This window comes from Mustela erminea, chromosome 7 (assembly GCF_009829155.1).
Source record: "Mustela erminea isolate mMusErm1 chromosome 7, mMusErm1.Pri, whole genome shotgun sequence".
Classification (NCBI taxonomy): Eukaryota; Metazoa; Chordata; class Mammalia; order Carnivora; family Mustelidae; genus Mustela; species Mustela erminea.
In genome coordinates, this window is record NC_045620.1 from 2,182,705 (window position 1) to 2,202,572 (window position 19,868).

Sequence of the window (19,868 nt, forward strand, 5' to 3'; positions counted from 1 at the left end):
CCGGGGCAGCGCGGCCAGACCGGGCGTCCCCAGCGCCGCTGATTCCCTGCCTGCTGTCGCCAGCTCCCCCGCCCGCAGTCCTGGCCCGGGCTGGGGCTCGCCAACTCCGGAGGCTCGCGCTCCCGGGCGGTGGAGGGCGCGCCGGCTCCGCCAGCGGGCAGCCTGCCCAGGCGCGGGAGAGCCGAGCTCCGAGCCGCGGCCGCGGACCCGGGGCGGCTGAGGGATGCTTGGCGGGTCCCGCTTCGGGCAGAGCTCTCGGGGCCCTCCACCCGCCCACATCCCAGCCCGCTCCGCACCACGGCTCGCCGCGGCGCCGGCGGCTCCCGGTTCCTGCCCACCGCGGGCGGCTTCGCGGGGTGCGGGAGCCTCCGGATGCAGCGGTGCTCGCGGCGGGGGCGCCCGGGAGAGCCCCTCCGGGCGAGTGCGCGCCCCGCCGGCTCCGGGGGCGGCCCCGCGGCGCCCGGGGCTTCCGAGCGGCCGGGACGCCAGGCGGCAACTTACCCGGAGCGCGCCGGAGAGCGAGAGCAGCACGAGGAGCACGCCGGAGCCCGCGGTCATCTTCCCGCCGCGCCGCGCCCCGGCGCCCGCCCGGAGCCCGGCGCCCGGAGCCCGCTCCCGGCCGCCGCCGCCGCCGCCGCCGCCACCCGGATCGCGCAGCTCCGATGGCCGCCGCCGCCGCCGCTCGATCGGGCCCCGCGCCTCCAGCCCGGCCGCGCCGCCGCGATCGCCGCTCGGCTCCGGGAGCCAGGCCAAGTCGGCCGGCGGCGCGCTCCCTCAGGCCGGTGCGTCCGCCGGCCTCGCAGCCGCCCGCGCCTCTGTTCCGCGCGCTCCGAACTGCAGGTGAAGCCGCGCGGCCGCCCCGCCGAGGCCCCGCCCCGAGCCCGGCCCCTGCGCTCGCTCGGCCTGACGCGGGCCTTAAAGGCGCCGCGCCCCCCGCGCCGCGCCCGCGCCCGCGCCCGCGCTCGGCGCGCTGCGTCCCGCGCCTCCTCCTTGCGCCCACGCCCGCGCCCCCGCCCCGCGCGGCCGGACGTCGGAGCGGGTGGGGGCCGGGGCCCTCGACCCTCCTAGTACTGGAGGGAGAGGGCGGGGACCTGAGGACCGAGGCCGCTCGGGAGCCCCCCAGACCCTGGGCGCGCCCTCTGGATGGGGAGCCCCTGCTGCTTAGGCCAACTTCCTGCCCGGCCCACGGTGGGAGGGCGCTCCCCTTGTGTTCTCTACGTTTAGAGTGTCTTCGCGCGGACTCCCGCAGCCCGGGCCCACCTCACGGGAGGCTTTGCGCCCGCGCTGGGCGTCCAGGAGTCGGCCCGGAGAGACCAGCCCATCAGAAAAGCGCAGAGGGGAGCGAGGCGGGAGATCCGCAGGCGTGCAGACCCCCCAGCGCAGTGCAGAGCTCGGAGTCGGAGCCCTGGCTGCTGTGCGCCCCTAAGGACTGGGGACAGGACTAATTCCTGTTTGCATCAAAACGCACTGTTAGGCCTGAGAAGCCAAGAAAGAAATTAGAGGCCCCGGGAAAGAAAAGGAAGAAATTTTCCGACAGAAGAGCTGTCAGGAATGTCAGTGCCGGCTGGCCGGGCGGGCTCCACTAGGCTCTGCTGGTGGGTTTCCGAAAGGGGGGGTGGGATGGGGGGGGGAGACACTTCTTTAAGGGATTTATGTACAGCTTGGAAAGTGAGTACATGTTTTTTGCACGTTTCCTTCTGGCTTGGAGATGGAAGAAAAGTGATTTTTGTTTACTCAAATTTGTTTTGGTTTGGAGGAGCTGTGTCAAGATTACCTTAGTTCTGGTTTAAGAAATGCTCTGTAAAGGAGTGGGGAGAGGACTGAGGACTAGTGTTGAGCTCCAAGGTCAGAGGCAACTTGGGCAGGAGAGCAGAAGAGCTGCAAAAGGGCCTTTTCCTTTCCCCCAGGACCCTTCCACCTGGGCAGGGTGTGCGGCTGGTTAGCTCCCTTGCTGTAGACTTCCTGTAATCAGATGAGCCAGGAGGGGCAGGGTAAGATCTACATGCAAACCCATGAGGTTTTGTGCAATTTTTCATCCCATAAGCAAGCCTGTGGGACTAGCAAACGGAACAGCACATCTGTCCTGGCCACATCTGCCTAGCAGCTCAGAACACGCCCAACTCGGTAGGGGAGTGGGGAGGTTCACAGCTCTACAGGGCCCAATGTGCCGAATGTGCCGGCCTCATCACGGGCCGCCTGCAGAGGTCGTCTGCAGACAGTGGGGTTTCATGGACAAGTCCACGCTGGGGGAAAGTGCATTCCTCAGCCATGAGCTCACATCTCTGAAAGACCCCTGCTGCTTCCCCCTACCCCGCCTTACTCAGTGTGCTTCCTCACGGCCTAGAGAGCTCACACAAGGGGTCCTGAAATGTCCATCGCCAGGACCTGCCTTTGTCTTCAGAAGGCGGCCGCATAATGGGAACAAGTCCTGGGACGTGCGTTCCAGAAGTCAGCGTGGGCTCTGCTGCGCTCCGTCACCTGTGGGAGTGCAGACAGGTCGGCAACTCGACAGCAAAAATGGTGCCTTTGGGTGGCGGTCCTGAGGCCCAAACACTGGACAACACGGCTCCCTGTCTTGGACCACTTGACGCTGTGGAAGGACACCGTGACTTCAAACAGGGCGTGTGCGATCCGTGGCCTTGAGTTGGCGGAGATGCAAGAGCGCTGGGTAAAGGAACGCAGAGTCGTCCTCACTCGGTAAGTGGGCTCCGTTAGCATCCGTCTAGCACAGCGGGGCGAGGGCAGGTAGGAACATGGGCTGGCAGCCTCTCACCCAGGCCCTGCGACCCCAGCAGGGAGCACTTCCCAAACTCACTTGCCCGGAGGAAATGCTTTGTACACGGAAACCCGCATTTTCGGGAAGATGCTTTCAGAGTACTGCAGTAACCGAGGGAAGTCCAGTAGAGAGCATTGGTTTATCACGCTTGCTGTGAACGAGGCGGTGAGGACGCCTTTAGAGAGGAAGCGGAAATAGGGTCTAAAATGCAGGGCCGTGGAGGACAAAAGATTGTTGCGGCTAGGCCACTTAACGTGGGACCCCCAACCCCAGAGCAGTGGCAGCAACACTCCTTGGGAGTGTGTTCAAAACACAGAACCTCGGGCCATGGCCCTAGACCTACAGTCGAGGAATCTGCCTGGGACCAGACTTGCCCTCCATGTTCCTCTGTCCTCAGATCATCTGCTTCAGAATCCCAGAGACGCTCCCCAGAAATTCAGATTCCTGGGCTCCACCAAAGCCTTCTGACGTGGATCTTTGGGGTGTGGGGCCCCGGAACTGGCCTCTTAACAACCTCTTGGGTAGATACCAGCCTTGAAGAACCACTGGCCTATTCCACAGGTAATAAGCAGGTCCTGGGAGTTTCATAAAAATGCTCTTTCCTGGGCCCTGCCTTTGGATAGGCTGAATCTGGCCCTTTGGGAGCAAAGCCTGGGAATCAGCATGACATTAGATGACTTCTGATACAGGCAGGGGCCCTGAGAGAGGACCCCAGCCAGCCCCGCTCTGCCGAGCCTCCAAGGGCTCCATCCCACCTGGAGGAGGGCCTATGATCTCCTCCTGCTTCGTAAAGAGCCCCAGAGAAAAGTGTGCTTTGTTTTTAAGAGAGATTAGGAAAATCCTTTTGGGAGGGTAGCAGGTGAGTGACGGGTCCCTCTCCACACCTGTAAACTGTTTCGTGTAATTGGTCTGCAGATGTTTGTGGAGCGTGGTGGATAGACTTCCTTCCCCACTTGTGGAGGTGAGGCTGGGAAGGGGCTCATCCGCAGGAGCAAATCACACGCCTGTATCGGGGCTGTATTTTCCTGCCTTTTCATCTGATGTTAATTTGCTTTCCACACTCATCATTCTGGTTTAGACACTTCGATGGTAGATGAAAGCTGTTTTGTAAAGAAAGCCGGGGGTGGTAGTAAAAGGTGTGTTCCTGGAATGTTATGGAATCTTTGTGGGCAGTTTAGGGTCGTCAAGGCCCAGTAGAAGTGAGCAAAATCATCCGGACCCCCAGGTCAGGAAAGCCTCCCCTCGTGGAACAGAGAACAGTCTTGAATGAAAAGGCGAGACGGAGAGAAAGAGACAGGCCTGCACAAGCCCACTCCGCTGTTATTTCCGAGGACGCCTGGGCCACGACGCTGAGTGACTGCTTTTGTTTCCAACAACATCATCGTCCCCTTGACCGCGTACTGGTATTTACTGTGCACCAGGCCCTACCTGAAAGGTCTTTGACTCATTATCTGGTGTCATTCTCATGTAGGAAGAAGGTGGCGTTTTCCGCGGACAGAAGCCGGGCCTGCAATGCTGGGGGGCCTGCGTGCTAGGCAGCGTGCCTGAGGACCGAGGGGACCACCTCCAGGCCCTGGTGCAGAGACCCAGGGGTCAGGCTAGCCCTCTACCCCCAACCCGGCCCCGGGTGCAAGGCATCCCTCCCACTGCTGGGACATGCCCTCTGCTGGGACACCTGCTTTTTTGCGTGGGAGGTGGCTTCTCTGCCACTCACCCCTCCCTTTCGCAGGGACCACTGCTCCTCTGGAGCGGGGATGGGGGGCAGGAGATGCAGCTAGCTCAGAAGACTCAGGATGGCTCAGTCCCCCGAGCGACTCCCCACGGCCCGGGACCTGCTGCAGTGGGAAGACCAGTCCTGGCAACAGAAGGAGGAGACTGGCCACCTCAGGAGCCCAGAGGGTGTTGGTTCCGTGTCGCTGTTTTCTTGTTTGTTTCCTGTCTGCTTTACAAAAGCGGGGGAGCTCCGGTGTTGGGAGCCAGGACACATGTCGTCACAACGACGCAATAACAGAGAGCTCACTCACGACCCGGCGTGGCGTCCGACTCGTCGTGGGCTGGTTCTTAGGAGCAGCTGACAGAAGGAGGAAGGAGGTCAGGCTGACCTCCCTGATGCGGGCAGCCTAGGACATGTCGTGTCAGTGACAGAGTCCCAGCGCACCCTATTAGCGAGCCCCTGTGGCGGCGCCCAACCCCAGTCCCCGGGAGCACGGCACTGTCCCGCTCCCCTGCGCCCCGGGACCCCCTCACCTGGGACGGAGCTGCGTCCATCTGAATCTTGGGTGTCCTGTGTCCCCATAGCATCAGGATGGGAGCAGAGAAATGATGTTTTTATCCATTTACTTTCTTTTTCTTTTTCTGACGGTTCTTCTCCCAGAGCATATCGCACGGGCGCCTACTTCCCTCCCCAGGGACTGAGGCCCGTCATCCCTCGCCTGGACGCTCCAGCCACCGCCCCCCCTCCGCTCTCCCTGTAAACCGGGCCCGTCGGGGCCCCCTTGGAAACGTGAATTAGGGAATGTCACATCATGCCCCTGCTTCACGCCCTCAGGTCGGACCCTCCTGGACCGTCGATGATGTCTCCGTGGTCCACAAGGACCTATGCCATCTGGTCCCCACTGTGACTCCACCCCCCACCCCCCTGGCCTCACTCCTCAGAGCTGCTTCTTGCATCCCAGGCTCTGTACTTGCTGTTTGGAACATTCTGTCCCCAGGTCTTTGCCCGGCCGACTGCCGCCCAGCATGCAGCCTCCCCTGAGAGAGGCCCGGCCAGCCCCCTGCAAGGCTGCTCACGCACCTCCCACTCCGCCAGGACCCTTCGCACCTGTCACCCCACCTCTTGGCTCCACTCATGTTTGCAGTGGGGCAAGGGGCAGCTCGGCCCGACCCATGGCTCCCTCTCTCCCGGCACCAGGCCCAGCATCAAACCGATGAACGGGAAAGTGGAACGGGGGACAAGGCGGGTCTCCCGAAACTCAGCCTTGGAGGAGGGGGGCGTCCTTCAAGCCAGAGGACATTCTTCTTCTCTTTGCTGGCACACTCCAGGGCAGGAGCAGGACAACCGGGGGCCAGAGGAGGCTGCTTCAAGCCGATGATAGGACGTTCGGAAGGGGCCGGGGGCTGCAAGGCAGGCGCTGAAAGCCGCAGAGGGGTAACCAGTGAAACAGACTTAAGGGAGTGAGGGCAGGGAAGGGGCGACTTTGGAAGTACGAGCAGACCAAGGGCAGCCATGAAGCACAACAGAGACCAGGAAAACAGAAAGCGGTGAAGTGGGCTCTCGGAGTCACGGCTGTCCGCAGCTGGGGACCCTGCGTGGGGCTTCAGCCCCCGGGAGAGGGGGCTTCCCCCTGCTGAGGGGCTGCCGGACACTTTCAAGTTACATTTAGCTGGTGCTGTCATCGAGCTTTTGGGGATCAGTACAGATCCCCTTCTCCGGGACACAGGTCCCGCGCGGCTGGGAGGTGGCTGGGCTCCTCCGGGCGTGGCCGGGGTTTCCAGTCCCGCGTGGGCGGCTCGGGGCAGGGGCGCGTGTGCGGTAGAGGCCGAAGCACGGGCTTCCGCTGAGGGCGGGGCCGGACACGCGGACTGTCCTCGAGGAGCAAAGCCTCCTTCTGCTTTCTGGGTCTGCGGCTGAAGCTCTGATGGGGAATTAGCCTCAGAGGCCGACGGAGGAAGTCCCTTGCCTAGAAACAGGACCGCCTCCTGACCCCGCTAGCGAGTCCCTTTTTCGGGGTCAGGCAGGGATCCCCAGACTTGTGCGGCAGGACCACCTGGCCAGCATCCTCAGGATACGGAGGCCTGGACCCCAGCCCGCCGCAGATTCATGTGCCACTAAGGCCGGCCGAGCGTCGGCGCGCTCAGCGTTCCGCAGCGGACTCCGAGTGCGCACGCCGGCCGGGCCACCGCATCGCGTCCAAACGCTGCCATCCTGGACGTCCCGCTGTGACTTAATTTTTACTGTCCCTCCGTGGGCAGGGCAAACAAAGGCCTGGTTTGAAGGAAGGACTGGGGCAGGTGGTCAGAGCGGCAGTCGTCTCCCCTGTCTGGACAGGCGGCGTCAGAGTGGGGGGGTCTCGGGACCCCCCGGCAGGGGCCTCAAGGCTGCTGGGTGCTGCGTGGGGGCAGGAGAGCCCTGACGGAAGAAGATGGGGAGGACGCGTGGCTCTCCGCAGGGCTCACCGGGCAACCCAGCTGTCGAGCTCAGACTTGTAGAACGGCTTCCTGGGGCAAGAATCCCGCCGAAGCAAATGGCCTCGACCTGGGTCTCTGGATGCGGAAGAGGGGAGTCCCGGGAGCACCTGTGGAGGCAGGTGCCGGGGCATGGAGGCTGTGGGAGGACACAGAATGGCCCCGGGGTGCAAGAGCCCGCCTGGCCCAGAAGCCAGAGGGAGGAGGGTCCCCAGGTCCCCAGGGAAGGTCCCCAGCAGAAGGCTGAGTGTCGTAGACCAGCCTGCAGCGGATGGCTGGGTGAATCCTGGGGACGTGTGGGCGGTGCTCCTCCGGTGAGGACGGTCTGGTACCACCACACCCACCTGGTTTCCCTGAGGCTTGGAAAGGGCCGTGGTTTGCTCTGAGTGGAGCAGCTCATTCAGAATAGACTGGGGAGATGCGAACACGTCCGTCAACAGCCCTGGGTCCTCCCCGGGGAGCACCTGAGCGCCACAGTTAAAAGCTCCACATGTGTTCTGGAGCATCCGTGAACTAAGGAAGAAGAGAGAAGACTGGAGGCCGGATCTGCAGCACGGCCGCTGCCCAGAGACTGTAAGGGTGCTCGCCCTGGACCACAGCGAGCCGCCTCCTGAACCAAAGGTGGGGAAGGCCTGCTGGATCCAGCAGCTGGTGTCTCTGCTCAGTGAGTCTGGGCTCCCGTGCCGGGATTCATGGATCCGCTCGGGGCTCCTGCTCTGAACGAGGGCTGTGCTGTGTTCCGGGGGACACGCCCCTGTCCCCATGGTTCTCAGCGTCCAGTGCAGAGAGTAGAACTCGAACACCAGTACCGGGGCAGGGATGGGAGGCTCTGGGAAGGCGGGCACAGCAGCCACCTATCCCACGCGTGTGCCTGGGGCTTCAGCTGGTCCTTACCACCTCCCTGCTCCAGAAGTGGGACAGGCAGCATCAGCCACAATTTACAGGTGAGAAGAAGCAGACGTGTCCAGCTCTGGGGTTAGAGGACAGGTGCCATTCTCTGCCCAGAGACCCAGTGTTCAGGGTTCTGGGGGCTGTCGGTCCAGGGAGGGGCCGTGGGTCCGCGATCATACTGTCGTAGGGATGCTTGCCCCGCCCTAAAATTCCCCAACGCTCTGCTGCCCCTGCTTGCTTCCCCCGGTCCGCAACCACGGGTCTTTTACTGTCTCCTTGGTTCTGCCTTTTCCAGAAGGCCGTGCGGTGGGAACCATACAGTGTGTAACTTTCTCCGATTGGCTTCTCTCACTTAGCGATGAGCCCTGACGGTTCCCCACGTCTGTTCAGCCGCGGAGAATGGTCCATCGTCTGGACGTACCACAGTTTATTTATCCCGTCACCTGTTTAAGGACCTCATGTTGGTTTCCCAATATCCCTGGGTTTTCAACCAGTGACAGCTACAGGTTCTTCCCCTAGACGAAGTTCAGTTAAGTCTGTGGCTTCTCCCCTGACTTCTGTGCTCCTTGGGGCCAGGATCCCAACCTCGGACCTCACAGCCCGGCCCCGTCAGGTGAATTGGGAGACGGTCCCCAGCTCCTGGCTGTGAGCTGGGGGTGGGCTTAGGGCTGTTGCTCCGTGGCCTCCCCCTCCCACCGCTGCTGCCTCCATGCCCACGGCCCCCACGGCCCGAGGTGAGCTCTGTGGCCCTGGCGCCTGCTGGCCTCACTCCCATCTCTTCCGAGTCCTAGTGAGCACCTTTTGCAATTAACAAAGTGGCCCTCGCTCTCTCCCACTTAGGTACTTAGGATTCGGGAACTGGCAAGGATGAAACAGTCAGCATTTATAAATAGTCTCCTTCTTTTTGGGATTTCAATGACTATTACAATTGTTCTCGCTTTCATTTATAAATTATTGCTGGGAAGGCACATTCTCAACAAATACTCATTGCTCTTAAGAGATAATGATCTCCGGTGAGCGCCACAACCTTCCCCCTGCAGGAGCCTGTTTACTGCTCTGGAGACGCGCGTCGGGAGAAATATAGTAGAAGCGCCAGGGAGAGAGTGCGCCCGCAGACTGAGGGCTGGTGTCGAGGGTGGCCGGCTCTAGTGCGCGTGGTCGGGATCTCCCGTCCAGGTGGAACCGAGGAAGGAAGAGCCACCTTCCCCATGGACCTATTCGAGGCCAGACAGTGAGCTTCCGTGCACCATCCTACTGTATCCTCTCGCCCCTTTTCAGAAGTAGAGCTCACTGCTGTCATCATGCTCTCGGGAAGAACCGAGACCTGTGCAGAAAGTGGCTTGGCCTGGGGTAGACTCCGAATGGTGGCAGAGTCTTTGCTGCTCTCCCCACTGAGAGGTGAAGTTTGTTGCCCTCCCCCGAATCTGGGGACTTGGTTGGCCAAATGTGATAGAGCTGAGGTTGGATCCTTTGAGACTAGCCCCCCGGGGACCTCTTGCTGCACACTCCCTGGGTCCTTGAGCTGTCACGTGCACAGTCTGGCCCCGCCGAGACCCACACTGGAGTGGCCAGGTGCCCAGTGCCTGGCTCTGTCATTGCCATCCTGTGAGTGAAGCTCTCAGGGACTCTCCGGACCAGCCTGTCCTCCACTGGGTACCACCGAGTCACCTTCCCTGACGTTGGGGAAGAACCAGCCGAGGTCTGTTCAAGTTCCTGACCAATAAAACTGTGACACATAATTAAAAGTTGAGGTTTTATGACCCTAAGTTATGGGACAATTTGTTACATGGCAATAGATAAGTAACTGTAACATTGCCCAGAGTAAAAGGTAGTGAGGAGCCAGACCCGTGCAACTGTTTCCAAACCTGCTCACTTAGCCAGTCGTGGTTCCGACACAGGAAGGAAACCCGTTCTCGTGCCCCTGGTACCTCCGATGCTCGGGAGCTGTCCAGGGCAGCCCTTGTTCTCGTTGGGGTGGGGGGAGGCCTGTGTTCCTCTGGGTGTCCCCGGGGAACAGGGAAGCCAAGTCAGCTGATGTGGCCCAACCTCTAGTTGATTTCTGCCTTAAACACAGAAATGGAGCTGAAAATCCCAACCTTCCTAGTAGGTTTGCTCCTCTCTCACAGCCGGAAGGAAGTAGCAGCCCCAGGAGGCCTGGCTCAGCACACAAGCCCCTTCCACACCCTCTGTTCATGCACGGAATGCGCGTTATTCTGCTCACTCTGCAGTTTGCAGGGGGCAAGGCAAGACAAGAACTGTGCATCTCAACTCATGTTTTCTCTGACACCAGAAGCAGGCAGGGGAAGCGAAAAGACAAAACAAAACAAAAAGAGTGAAACAATGCACTTCCAGAAACTGAACACGGGTGACACGCCCTTCCTCAGGCTGAGCAGCGTGGGCTGCGGCTGGAGGTTCCCGTCAGATGGGGCAGCTGCGTGGGCATGAGCTTCTCGGCGATCACGCAAAGGGCACTGGGGGACATTTGTTGCCTGTGCTGCACTGTGCCTGGACAGAATTCCCCCAGAGGGAGAGGTGCGGGAGATACATATAAACGGCCTAGTAGATGGTAAATGTGGGATGTGCTTCTGTGATTCTACAGCTCCCTGGTTCCACTGATGTCAGAGGCCAGACGGGATGACTCCAGCCCCGGGGTTCTGATGAGTGATGCTGTATGGGAGGAGTGGCCTCTGCAATGGAGATGGAGAGCCACCGAGCAAGGGGGAGAGAGGATCATGCACAGCCAAGGACAGAACAAGTCTTCCAAGTTGACTTGGTGGACATGACTTGTCCCCCAGGCAGCAGGTGGGAGGTTCTTCCCAGACTGGCCCTGCTCCACGAGCCTGTCTTGTAAATGATATTTGGGATGTGCAGTTCGCTCAGTGCAGCCCCAGAGCCTGGAATGGCAGAGACACTCCTACATCCCAGCCAGGGTGAGCTGGTGGTCCCAGGGCAGGCTCTGCACTGAAGCTGGGGCCCCGGCTTGGTCAGATCCCTAATATGCACTGAACACCCAGGCAGCTGCCTACCTCAAGCCCTGGAGGTCGCTCACTCTGCCTCTCAGACACCTCTCACCCCTCCACAGGCTGAACCCAAGGTGTGTGTGTGTGTGTGTGTGTGTGTGTGTGTGTGCAGGGAGGTGAGGCGTGCAGACAAGCCCTGGGGTCGGCCTGCAGCCCGGGGTGGGTGGGTGTCGATGGATGAGGACCTCAGCTCCTATCCTTGGTAAAGTCAGTCTGTCAGGTTGTCAGAGTGCAAAGTGATCCAAATGTGTGGCAGAAACAGATCACTGAGAAGCAACTTCTGAGCAAAGCTCCAGGTGTTTCTGGTCAGTGACCCGCCAATAAGGGTCTCTCCCTCTCCCTTCCCTAACTCCCTACTCCTGAGAGCATCTTTATTTTTTCTTGAGTGAAAATGCATTCAGTCGTTTGTTCTTTTACTGTGATAAGAACAATTACCGTGAGCCGTACCCTCTTTACAACCTCACAGCTACACAGAATGATACTGTTACCCATGGGCCTGCGCTGTATAGGTCACCTCTAGAACTTACTCAAACTTTACACGCACTGAAGGACAGCTCCCCACTCCCCAGTCCCTGGAAACCCCCATTCTCCTCTCTGTTTCTGTATGTCTGACTATTTTAGCTACTTCACATAACTGGAACTACCCAGTTTTTGTCCCTCTGTTTCTGGCTTATTCACTCAGCGTCATCCTCTCTGGGTTCATCCATGTGGTTGTAAATGGCAGTTTTTTCTTCTTCTTAATCTGAATAATGTTCTGTTGTCTGCATACACCACATTTTCTTTATCCATCCACTCGTAGATGGACCCTGAGGTTTTCCTCCACCTCTTGGCTTCCGAGTAATGCTGTGATGAAGACGGGAGTGTGCATACGTGTTTCTCAAGCACACGTGGAGTATTCCTTAAGATAGATCACGTATTAGGTCACTAAACTAGTCTAACAAATTTAGGATGACTGAGATCATAACAACTATCTTTTCTAATCACAATGGAATGAAACTACAAATAAAATAGCAGAAGAAATATGAGAAAATTCACAAATACACACTCTTGGACAACCAACAGATCAAAAAGGAAATCAAAAGGGATTTTAGAAAATGTCTTGAGAAAATGAAAACAAAAACACAACATAAAATGTATAGGATGCAGCAAAAGCAGTACCAAGAGAGAAGTTTATAGTGATAAATTCTTACTGGAGATCAGAATCAAGAGCTCAGATAAACAAGCTGATGTGACACCTCCTCGAACTAAAGGAAGAACAAACTAAGCCCAAAGTTAGCAGAGGGAAGGAAATAGTAAAGATTTGAGTGGAAATAAATGAAATAGAGAAGTTTTAAAAAATAGAAAAAATCAACAAAACTTAGGTGTTTTTCTGAAATATTAAAAAAAAATGGATAAAACTTTAGCCAGACTAAAAACAATCTAAGAAAAAAAGACTCAAGATTAGAAAGAGGAGACATTACAACAGATCCCACAGGAAACCAAAGATCATTAGAGACTATGAATAATTTTAAGCCAACAAATAGGACAACCTAGAAGAAACGGATAGATTCCTAGGAACATACAACCCACTGAGACTGAATCAGGAAGAAAGAGAAAATCTGAACAGATCAATGACGACTAAGGAAATTGATCAATCAAAAATCTCCCAACAAAGAAAAGCCTGGAACCAGACGGCTTTACTGGTGAATTCTACCAAACATTTAAAAGAAAATCAGGGGCACCTGGGTGGCTCAGTGGGTTAAAGCCTCTGCCATCAGCTCAGGTCATAATCCTAGGGTCCTGGGATCGAACCCCGAATTGGGCTCTCTGCCCAGCAAGGAGCCCGCTTCCTCCTCTCTCTCTCTGCCTCTCTGCCTACTTGTGATCTCTGTCTGTCAAATAAATAAATAAATAAACCTTAAAAGAAAAAAAATTTTTTTATAGAAAATCTGCTCCAATCCTTCTCAGATTGCTCCAAAAATTTAAAGAGATTGGAATACTTCCAAAATCATTTTATGAGGCCAGTGTTACCCTGACATCAAAGCCAGAAAGAGACACAAGAAAGTTGTTTTAATCAGGCAATATCCCTGACAAATATAGATTAGCAAGCTGAATACAACAGCACATTGAAAAGATGGGACAGGACACCAAGTGCGTTTTGTCCCGATACAAGGATAGCTTAGCCTACGAACATCAAGTAATGTGACCCACCACATTAACAGAACAGAGAGGAAAAATCATATGATCATCTCAATAAATTTGGAAAAAGCATTTGACAAAATTCAAGTCCCTTCATCAGAGAAAACTCTCAGCAGACTAGAAATAGAAAGAAATGTCCCTCAACACAACACAGGCCCCATATGCCAAATCCACAGCTCACACCACACTCAGGGGTGGAAAACTGAGAGCTTTTCCCTTCAGAAAACAAGGCAAGAATGCTTGTTCCTACTGTTGCTACTCAACATAGCCCTGGGAGTCCAAGCCAGAGCAATCTGGCAAAAGAAAGAGATGAAGTCATCCAAACTGGAAGAGAAAAGCAAAGTTATCTGTTTGCAGATGACATGATCTTATATGGAGAAAACTTTAGAGACCACCCCACCCCCATGAGCAAAGTAAAAGTTATAAGATAAAAAATCTACATGCAGAAATCAGCTGAGATATCCTTAAGCAAACTGTGTACAAGCCAGGCTCTGTCTCAGGCTCTGCTTTTAGTAAATCCACCCGAGGCCAGAGGACCCAGTGGGTTTTCAGACGGGACCTCCTCCCAGAAGCACCCCTGCGTCGGGAGAGACTGGCCCCGGGTCTTGCACAACCACACAACAGACTTGGGAAAACCCTGTGCGCTGTCTCCCCTGAAGGTCATGGGAAGCCCACATTTGGGCAGAAGGCAGGCGGAGGGTGTTAACCACATCGATATAAAATCATAACAGAGCCCTCACTTCCAACCCTGCAGCTGATGTTGGGCTTTTCCCTTCCAGCATCATCAGAACCAGGGAAAGCTCCCACACAAAAGGGAGACACAGGGTCTCCAGCCCAGACCGTGTTTTCTGTTGTAATCAGAAACCCAAGCATTGTCTGAGCTTTGGCTGGTTCCCTGGGGTCTAGAAGGAAGTCAGGATCGGGCCTCCCATGCTACAGGATTCGGTGGCAGCCCGGCCACATCGGGGGCACGTGTCTGCACAGCTTTCTACATAATTGTGTGTGTTCATTTACATAGATTTTCCTGTTGTGTGCAAAATGCCATTGACTCCAGCTATGTAAAGTAAAGTAAAATTAATAGTTCAACCTAAGTCAAGTGTATTCACACATATTATTCATGGCCACTGGGAGAGGGGAGCTGGTGGCAGGCAGCTGAGCAAAGGGCTCAGCCATCTGCCCCAGCTCTGAATCCAAGGGCGGGGGTCGACTCAGCTGGGAAGAAAGGCCGGCTGGATGCTGGGGGAATATCTAGTTGCCTCTGAAGCAGTAGCACTGGGGAGGGGCCGCTGAAAATGCTGGAAGAGGTGACATACAGTTTCAAAGAAAAGACCTTAGAGAAAACCTGCCTTTCCGTTTTCATTTTAAAATGATACATTTCCTCCATACAATCGGATCACTTCGCACTCTGACAACCTGAGAGATTGCTTTTACAAAGGATAGCACTTGAAGGAATTCAAAGACTACCATTAACTCAGAAGCAGACTCTTGTGGCTGCAAGTACAGCCAGACCGTTGCAGGAAGGGGTGGGGAGACTGTGGCCCTCAGTATCTGGGGTCTCAGTTGTATTATCAAGATATCACCCTTCAGTTAGAAGAGAGTAAATTCCGCCTCATATTGGCTTATGCTTGAAAAAAAAAAATAGAATATTATCTATTGACTCAGGTAAAACAAAAGTCCAGACATTCTTTGTCTTCAGGCATGGCTGGATCCAGGTGATAAATAGGTTTCTTTTGACCTTTGGCCTTTGTTTCGTTCTATACTGCACATATTAGCTTCATTTTGAATAAGCTTTTTCCTTCTATTAGCAAGATGGCCACTGGCAGCCCTTTTGCATCCTTGTCAATAGGCCAAGCAACAGAAGACCTGACCTGACCAGTCATCTGAATATGAGTCCTGAATGGACCAACCTGATCTTTGTAGCCCTCCGAACTAGACACTGTGTGGGACGAGTCAGTGCTGATCGGCTGTGTCTGGGTCCCATGACCACACAGAGGGTGGGGTCACTCCACCTGCCCCTTGCTGTTGAGGAATGGAATCCCCGGTGCACACGGAGGGTCTGTTACCAGCAGAAGGGGTGGGGGTGGGTGCTGGGAAGGCAGAAACCACAGAACTCCCCGAAAAGAGGGCAGCTGAGCCCAGCTCTCCAACCTGGGCCTGGGCTCCTGCCTTCAGAGCCCAGGACGTGTCTTCCCTTGAATGTGTGTCATCCGTGCATGCGTCTGCCCGTGGCCCCGGAGGATACATTTTGGGAAATGAGGCTGTTGTCAAAAGGTGCATATATCTGTAATGTTCGTATATTCCATCTCACTTTCTTTAGATGCAGCCTTAAAGAGAAGTAGGTTTGCTGTCTGCAAGCAGCTTGCCTCTTTAATGCTTCACGTGACCTGCTCCGGGGGTCCCTGCCAGTGACTGCAGACAGCCTTGGGGGGCAGCGTGCGAAGGGATTCTGCCCTCTCCTGGGGCAGGGCTGCCTCTGTGTACTCACCTTGTGCGGGGCGAGGTGGGTCCTGTTCCTGTCACCAAGCGGGACCCCGCAGGAGCCTGGGCGCTGGCGGGCAGCTCCTCTAAATCACGAGGACGGTGACACAGCGACATTCACCTTCAGAGGGTGCGGCGCCCATAGAGCTTGCTTTGAGCAGTGAAATTGAAACTAAATGGAATTTCAGGGGTGACAGTGGCAGGGGCTGGGGTGGCGAGGCTGCCTTTGTGGCGTAAATTCGGATGTATTATAAAAAAATACTGCCCACCTCTAAAGAACTTGGTGTGGGTCCAGGAGACAGGCAGACACCAGATTCGTGTTTACCCAGCATGCTTCAGCAAACTTTCAATCTATTTACAGGTATGCATGATAAACTGCCTTGAATGGATGAGTTATTGGCTCTGCTATAAATGAAATTAATAAGATGAGGTGGGGGAGGCAGAGGGATAACCCGTCGCCGAAGCCGGCTGAGCTCGGAGACCGGAGAACAGCCTTCAAGTGAGGGAGGTTTTCCGACCAACTGCGGTGCCTGCCCCTGGGTCATCGAAATAGGAAGAAAAGGCACAGTCTTGCGCAGGTGAGCAGCTAGCAAACACATCTGGGCGGACGGGGAGGTGGTAGCACGAAGCCCGTCCCTCCCTTCCAGGGCTCTCGATGTTTCTCCACGTCCAGCCTTCTTGCCACCGAGGCGTGCACGAAACCAGGACACGCCCCTTATTACAGGTAGATGCGGTGACATCGTTACACATGTCTCCTGGTTTATTAGAGGCAACCGGGGGGCAGCCTGGGGTCCTGGGCTCCCACATGGAAATAACCACGCAGCCTGCCTGGGTGCGGCTGGCAAGGGGCTCATGGAGGTGGTCGCGGTAGAACAGAGCCGTGGCCTGTTTCAGGGGGCTCGGGGCCTCTTGGTGTTCTGTGTGTGACTGCAGACCGTCTGCCAGGCCGCACGCCCTCGCCCCGATGGCATGAATGGCGCACCATGGTCTGCCGTGTCTGTGACAGCCCTGTGCTCTGCGCTCTGTGTATCACTGTGACTATCATGGACACAGACAACAGAAGCATCCCCCCGGGGGCTGGAGTGGACAGGGCTTCCCCCCTGCCCCGCGCTCGGCCCCCAGGCCCAGAGGATGTGCAGGGGAGTCTTTTAGGATGGACACGAGGGAATTGGCAAAGGGGTTTTTGTATTCCTGAAACACACACACGTGCACACACAGTTCCGTGTTCTCCACAGGCATTTTTTACCCATTCATCAAAATACTGAACCTGAATAATTCACCCCAAACTCATATCCAATAATGTTAAACCTCACCGAGACTGACGGGGTTGGCGAGGAACAAGCCCGCCGGCCTCGGGATCTCCCGTCGCTCTGGGCAAACACAAATGAGGAAGGACAGAACCTGCGGGAGAGGGCGAGGCCCGGCCCGGACCCCCTTCCCTTCCCCGGCTCTGCTGGGATGCAGGACGGCTTGCCGTTGCCTGTCGAGCCGGGAAGCTTTATTGTTACTAGAATAGAGCGGTGGTTTGAAAGCGACGGCAAGCAGCCGGAGCCTGAAGCTCGCCACCACGAGCTATCACATAGCCCGGCTTCGGCCGCGCCCCAGGCAGCGCCTGGGTGCCAGTGTCTGTCAGGCCTTTTAGGAGGCCGCGTTTAACTGGGAGAGCTGTGCCTTTTGCAAGCATTCCGAGACCCTGGGACAGGATAGAACGGGGCCGAACCTTCAGCTTCCTCTGTGCTTGGACCTCAGCAACCTGCTTCCCTGATGGCCGAGAGCACTGAGCTGGGTGTGGGTCCGAGTGTGGCCTAGGTGTGGCCGGGGTGTGGCCGGGGTGTGGCCAGGGTGTGGCCCAGGCGTGGCCCGAGGCTGACTGCTCACCAGAGCCTCCCTTGACACAGTGTCTCGGAGGATGAGCCTCACCTGTGGGAGGGCTGCTGTGGGCTCCGCACGCTTCTCTGAACACACTGGAGAAGTTTTGGGGTGGACGAGGGAGACGTGGAGGGGTCCCGCAGGGCCGCTAGGATAGATATGAACCAAAGCGTCGTAAGGGCAAGACTCAGAGCCAGGACTGGGACCCGTCAGGGCACAGGAGGTGCTGGCAGGGGGTGAAACAGGTGCGGGGGGCGGGGGGCACGGGCGGCACCCAGGGTGCAAATGCGAAGCAGCTTCACTCTCAAGGCAGGGCAAGCACGGGGTCAGCCCCGAGAGCATCCCCCCAGGCGCCCGGCCTGCCACACCCGAGTCCCAGACCTGCTAACACCCTTCTCCGAGCGAACGAGGAATGACGAGCCCGTGTGTGCTGCTCCCCTCACCTCCACGAGGCGGGAAGGGGGGTCTCAGTGGGCAGGGGCCAGGCTCCAATCCAGCTCACCAGACTCCCCTGTGCTCCCGGCTTGTTCGCTGGTCTAGGCGCAGAGTGCGGCAGCTGCTCTCAGCATCAAGGTGACTTTCCGCTGACTCTGGTACCCTCCGGCTGAGTGTGGGTCATCCCAGTTCCTGTATGAGTGTGTGAGACCCCGAGGTCCTCAGTGGCAGTGTTTTCCACAGGGTGGAGGGCAGTAGATGCCACTCTGGAGACTTCCAGGAAGCTGCAGCATGAGTTCAGTTTCCTGCTCCTTGGCTCACTGGCTGTGTGACCTTGAGCAAGTGTGTTAACCTCTCTGAGCTCAGCTTGCTTTCCTGTAAAGAAATGATGGTGGCCCCCTTGCAGGTGAGGGCACAGAGTGGAGAATTTGACCCATACGAGGCAGTGGTGAGTTTGCCTCAGGGGACATTAGGCAATGTCTGGGGCTATTTCTGGTATCAGACCTGGGGTGAGGGTGGGGATGGGTAGGGGGGAGGCTTCTGAACATCCCCCAGTCCGCAGGACGGCCCCACTAGAGAGACTCACTGGGCTGCAGATGCCAACGTGGGGAGTCTGGGAAACGCTGGTGAACAGCACACCTCTGGGTGTCTCCTGTGACGGGCAGAAGTGATCGTAACTGCCTCCCCTCCAGCAAAGAGCCCAGGGTGATGGGACGTGCTCAGCCCGAAGGGAAGTTGTCCTTCCCACCTGGCCCTCCAGGCATCTGGCAGTGAGGACCACACTTTCCAAGAGCTCACTTTCCTGAGTTTGACTGACCTCCCTGGTGCCTACACGGTGCCCAGCACCTAGAGAAACAGCAGATGAGCCCCGGGTGAGCTCCCACGGAGCTTCCTTTCCAGGGGATGGTGCGGATCCGGGACATGCACGCCCAGTGGGTTCTAGGGGACATGCACACTGGGAGCAGGGGGGACAGGACTCTGCGTGGGGATCCTTACCAGGGGAGAGGGGGACAAGGATTGCCCAGGGCCAAGCCCTGCACTGGCCCGGCGAGGAGGTGGGGGCCAACTCTCCCGTCAAGTGACCTGCAGGGACATTCTCATTGTCCAGAAGCAGGCGTTGTGATCTCCTGTAGGGTCTAGAAGAGACCAGAGTCAGTGGCCAGTGGCTGGCAAACCAGCAGCACACGTGGTGGGCATGGGCTGGTCGTTCTGCCGTGTCTGGACCCGGGGTGGCCAGGAAGGAAGCCGAGGGGGCAGGAGCCTGACACTGACGAGAGAGGAGAGGAGCAGGGGTGTTGGTCGGCCCCGCGCCGGAGGCAAGACAGTGGTCTGGCCTCTCGCTAGAAGGCTGATGGCCGCGGTCAGCCCCACACTCACGACTGACCGCTTTCAGGCCCATCGGGCCACCACTTATATGGACAGCTGGCTCGGAAGAGGCTGAGTCCCTGTCCCCACAACAAAGGGACACTTCCTGTCCCCAACCCCTCCAGTGCCTCCGTGTGTCCTCAGACACTGAGGCTCTCAGCACACATGTGGCAAAAGCGTCCTAAATGGAGAAATTCACGTGACGAGGCTCTCAGTGCCGTCTCCACGCTGGGATTCTGTGCCCGGGGTCTTCTCTTTAAGTTCAGGGGAGTGTGGTTCTTAAATATTAATCCATATTTCCATGAAATGTGTGCATGTGTGAGTTCAGGCAGAGGGAGACAGACATGAGAGACGGTAGGTGGGTGGATAGGAGATAGATCAGACGGGTCTCACGGTGGTCCCCAGACGGGTCTCACGGTGGTCCCCAGGCCTCCATACACAAATACTAGGTTTCACGCCAGATCATCTCGCCACGTCACATGGTCCCGTTGAATCTGTCGGTACACACGTACGCAGTCGTGGATACCCTCTCACTCATAGTTTGCCACTCTCTGCAAATTCCGGCATAGCTCTCAGATCCGCAGAGAGCTCTAGGGACACAGCGGAAAGATGGCTTTTGTAAAACCCGGGTTTTGCGGTCACCCAAGTGTTTGCAGCCTCCCCACTAGGTG

The 19,868-nt window shown here is 57.1% G+C and overlaps 1 protein-coding gene across 1 annotated transcript in view; it reads right to left on the minus strand.

Annotated features, from left to right (window-relative positions):
* CDH4 (cadherin 4) overlaps window positions 1-610 on the minus strand; it is a 502,292-nt gene extending 501,682 nt beyond the window's left edge. The window contains exon 1 of the mRNA XM_032350165.1: window positions 502-610. Coding sequence (XP_032206056.1) covers window positions 502-558 — 57 coding nt within the window. The 5' untranslated portion in view covers window positions 559-610. The remainder of the gene's footprint in view (window positions 1-501) is intronic.
* Window positions 611-19,868: the final 19,258 nt, after the last annotated feature.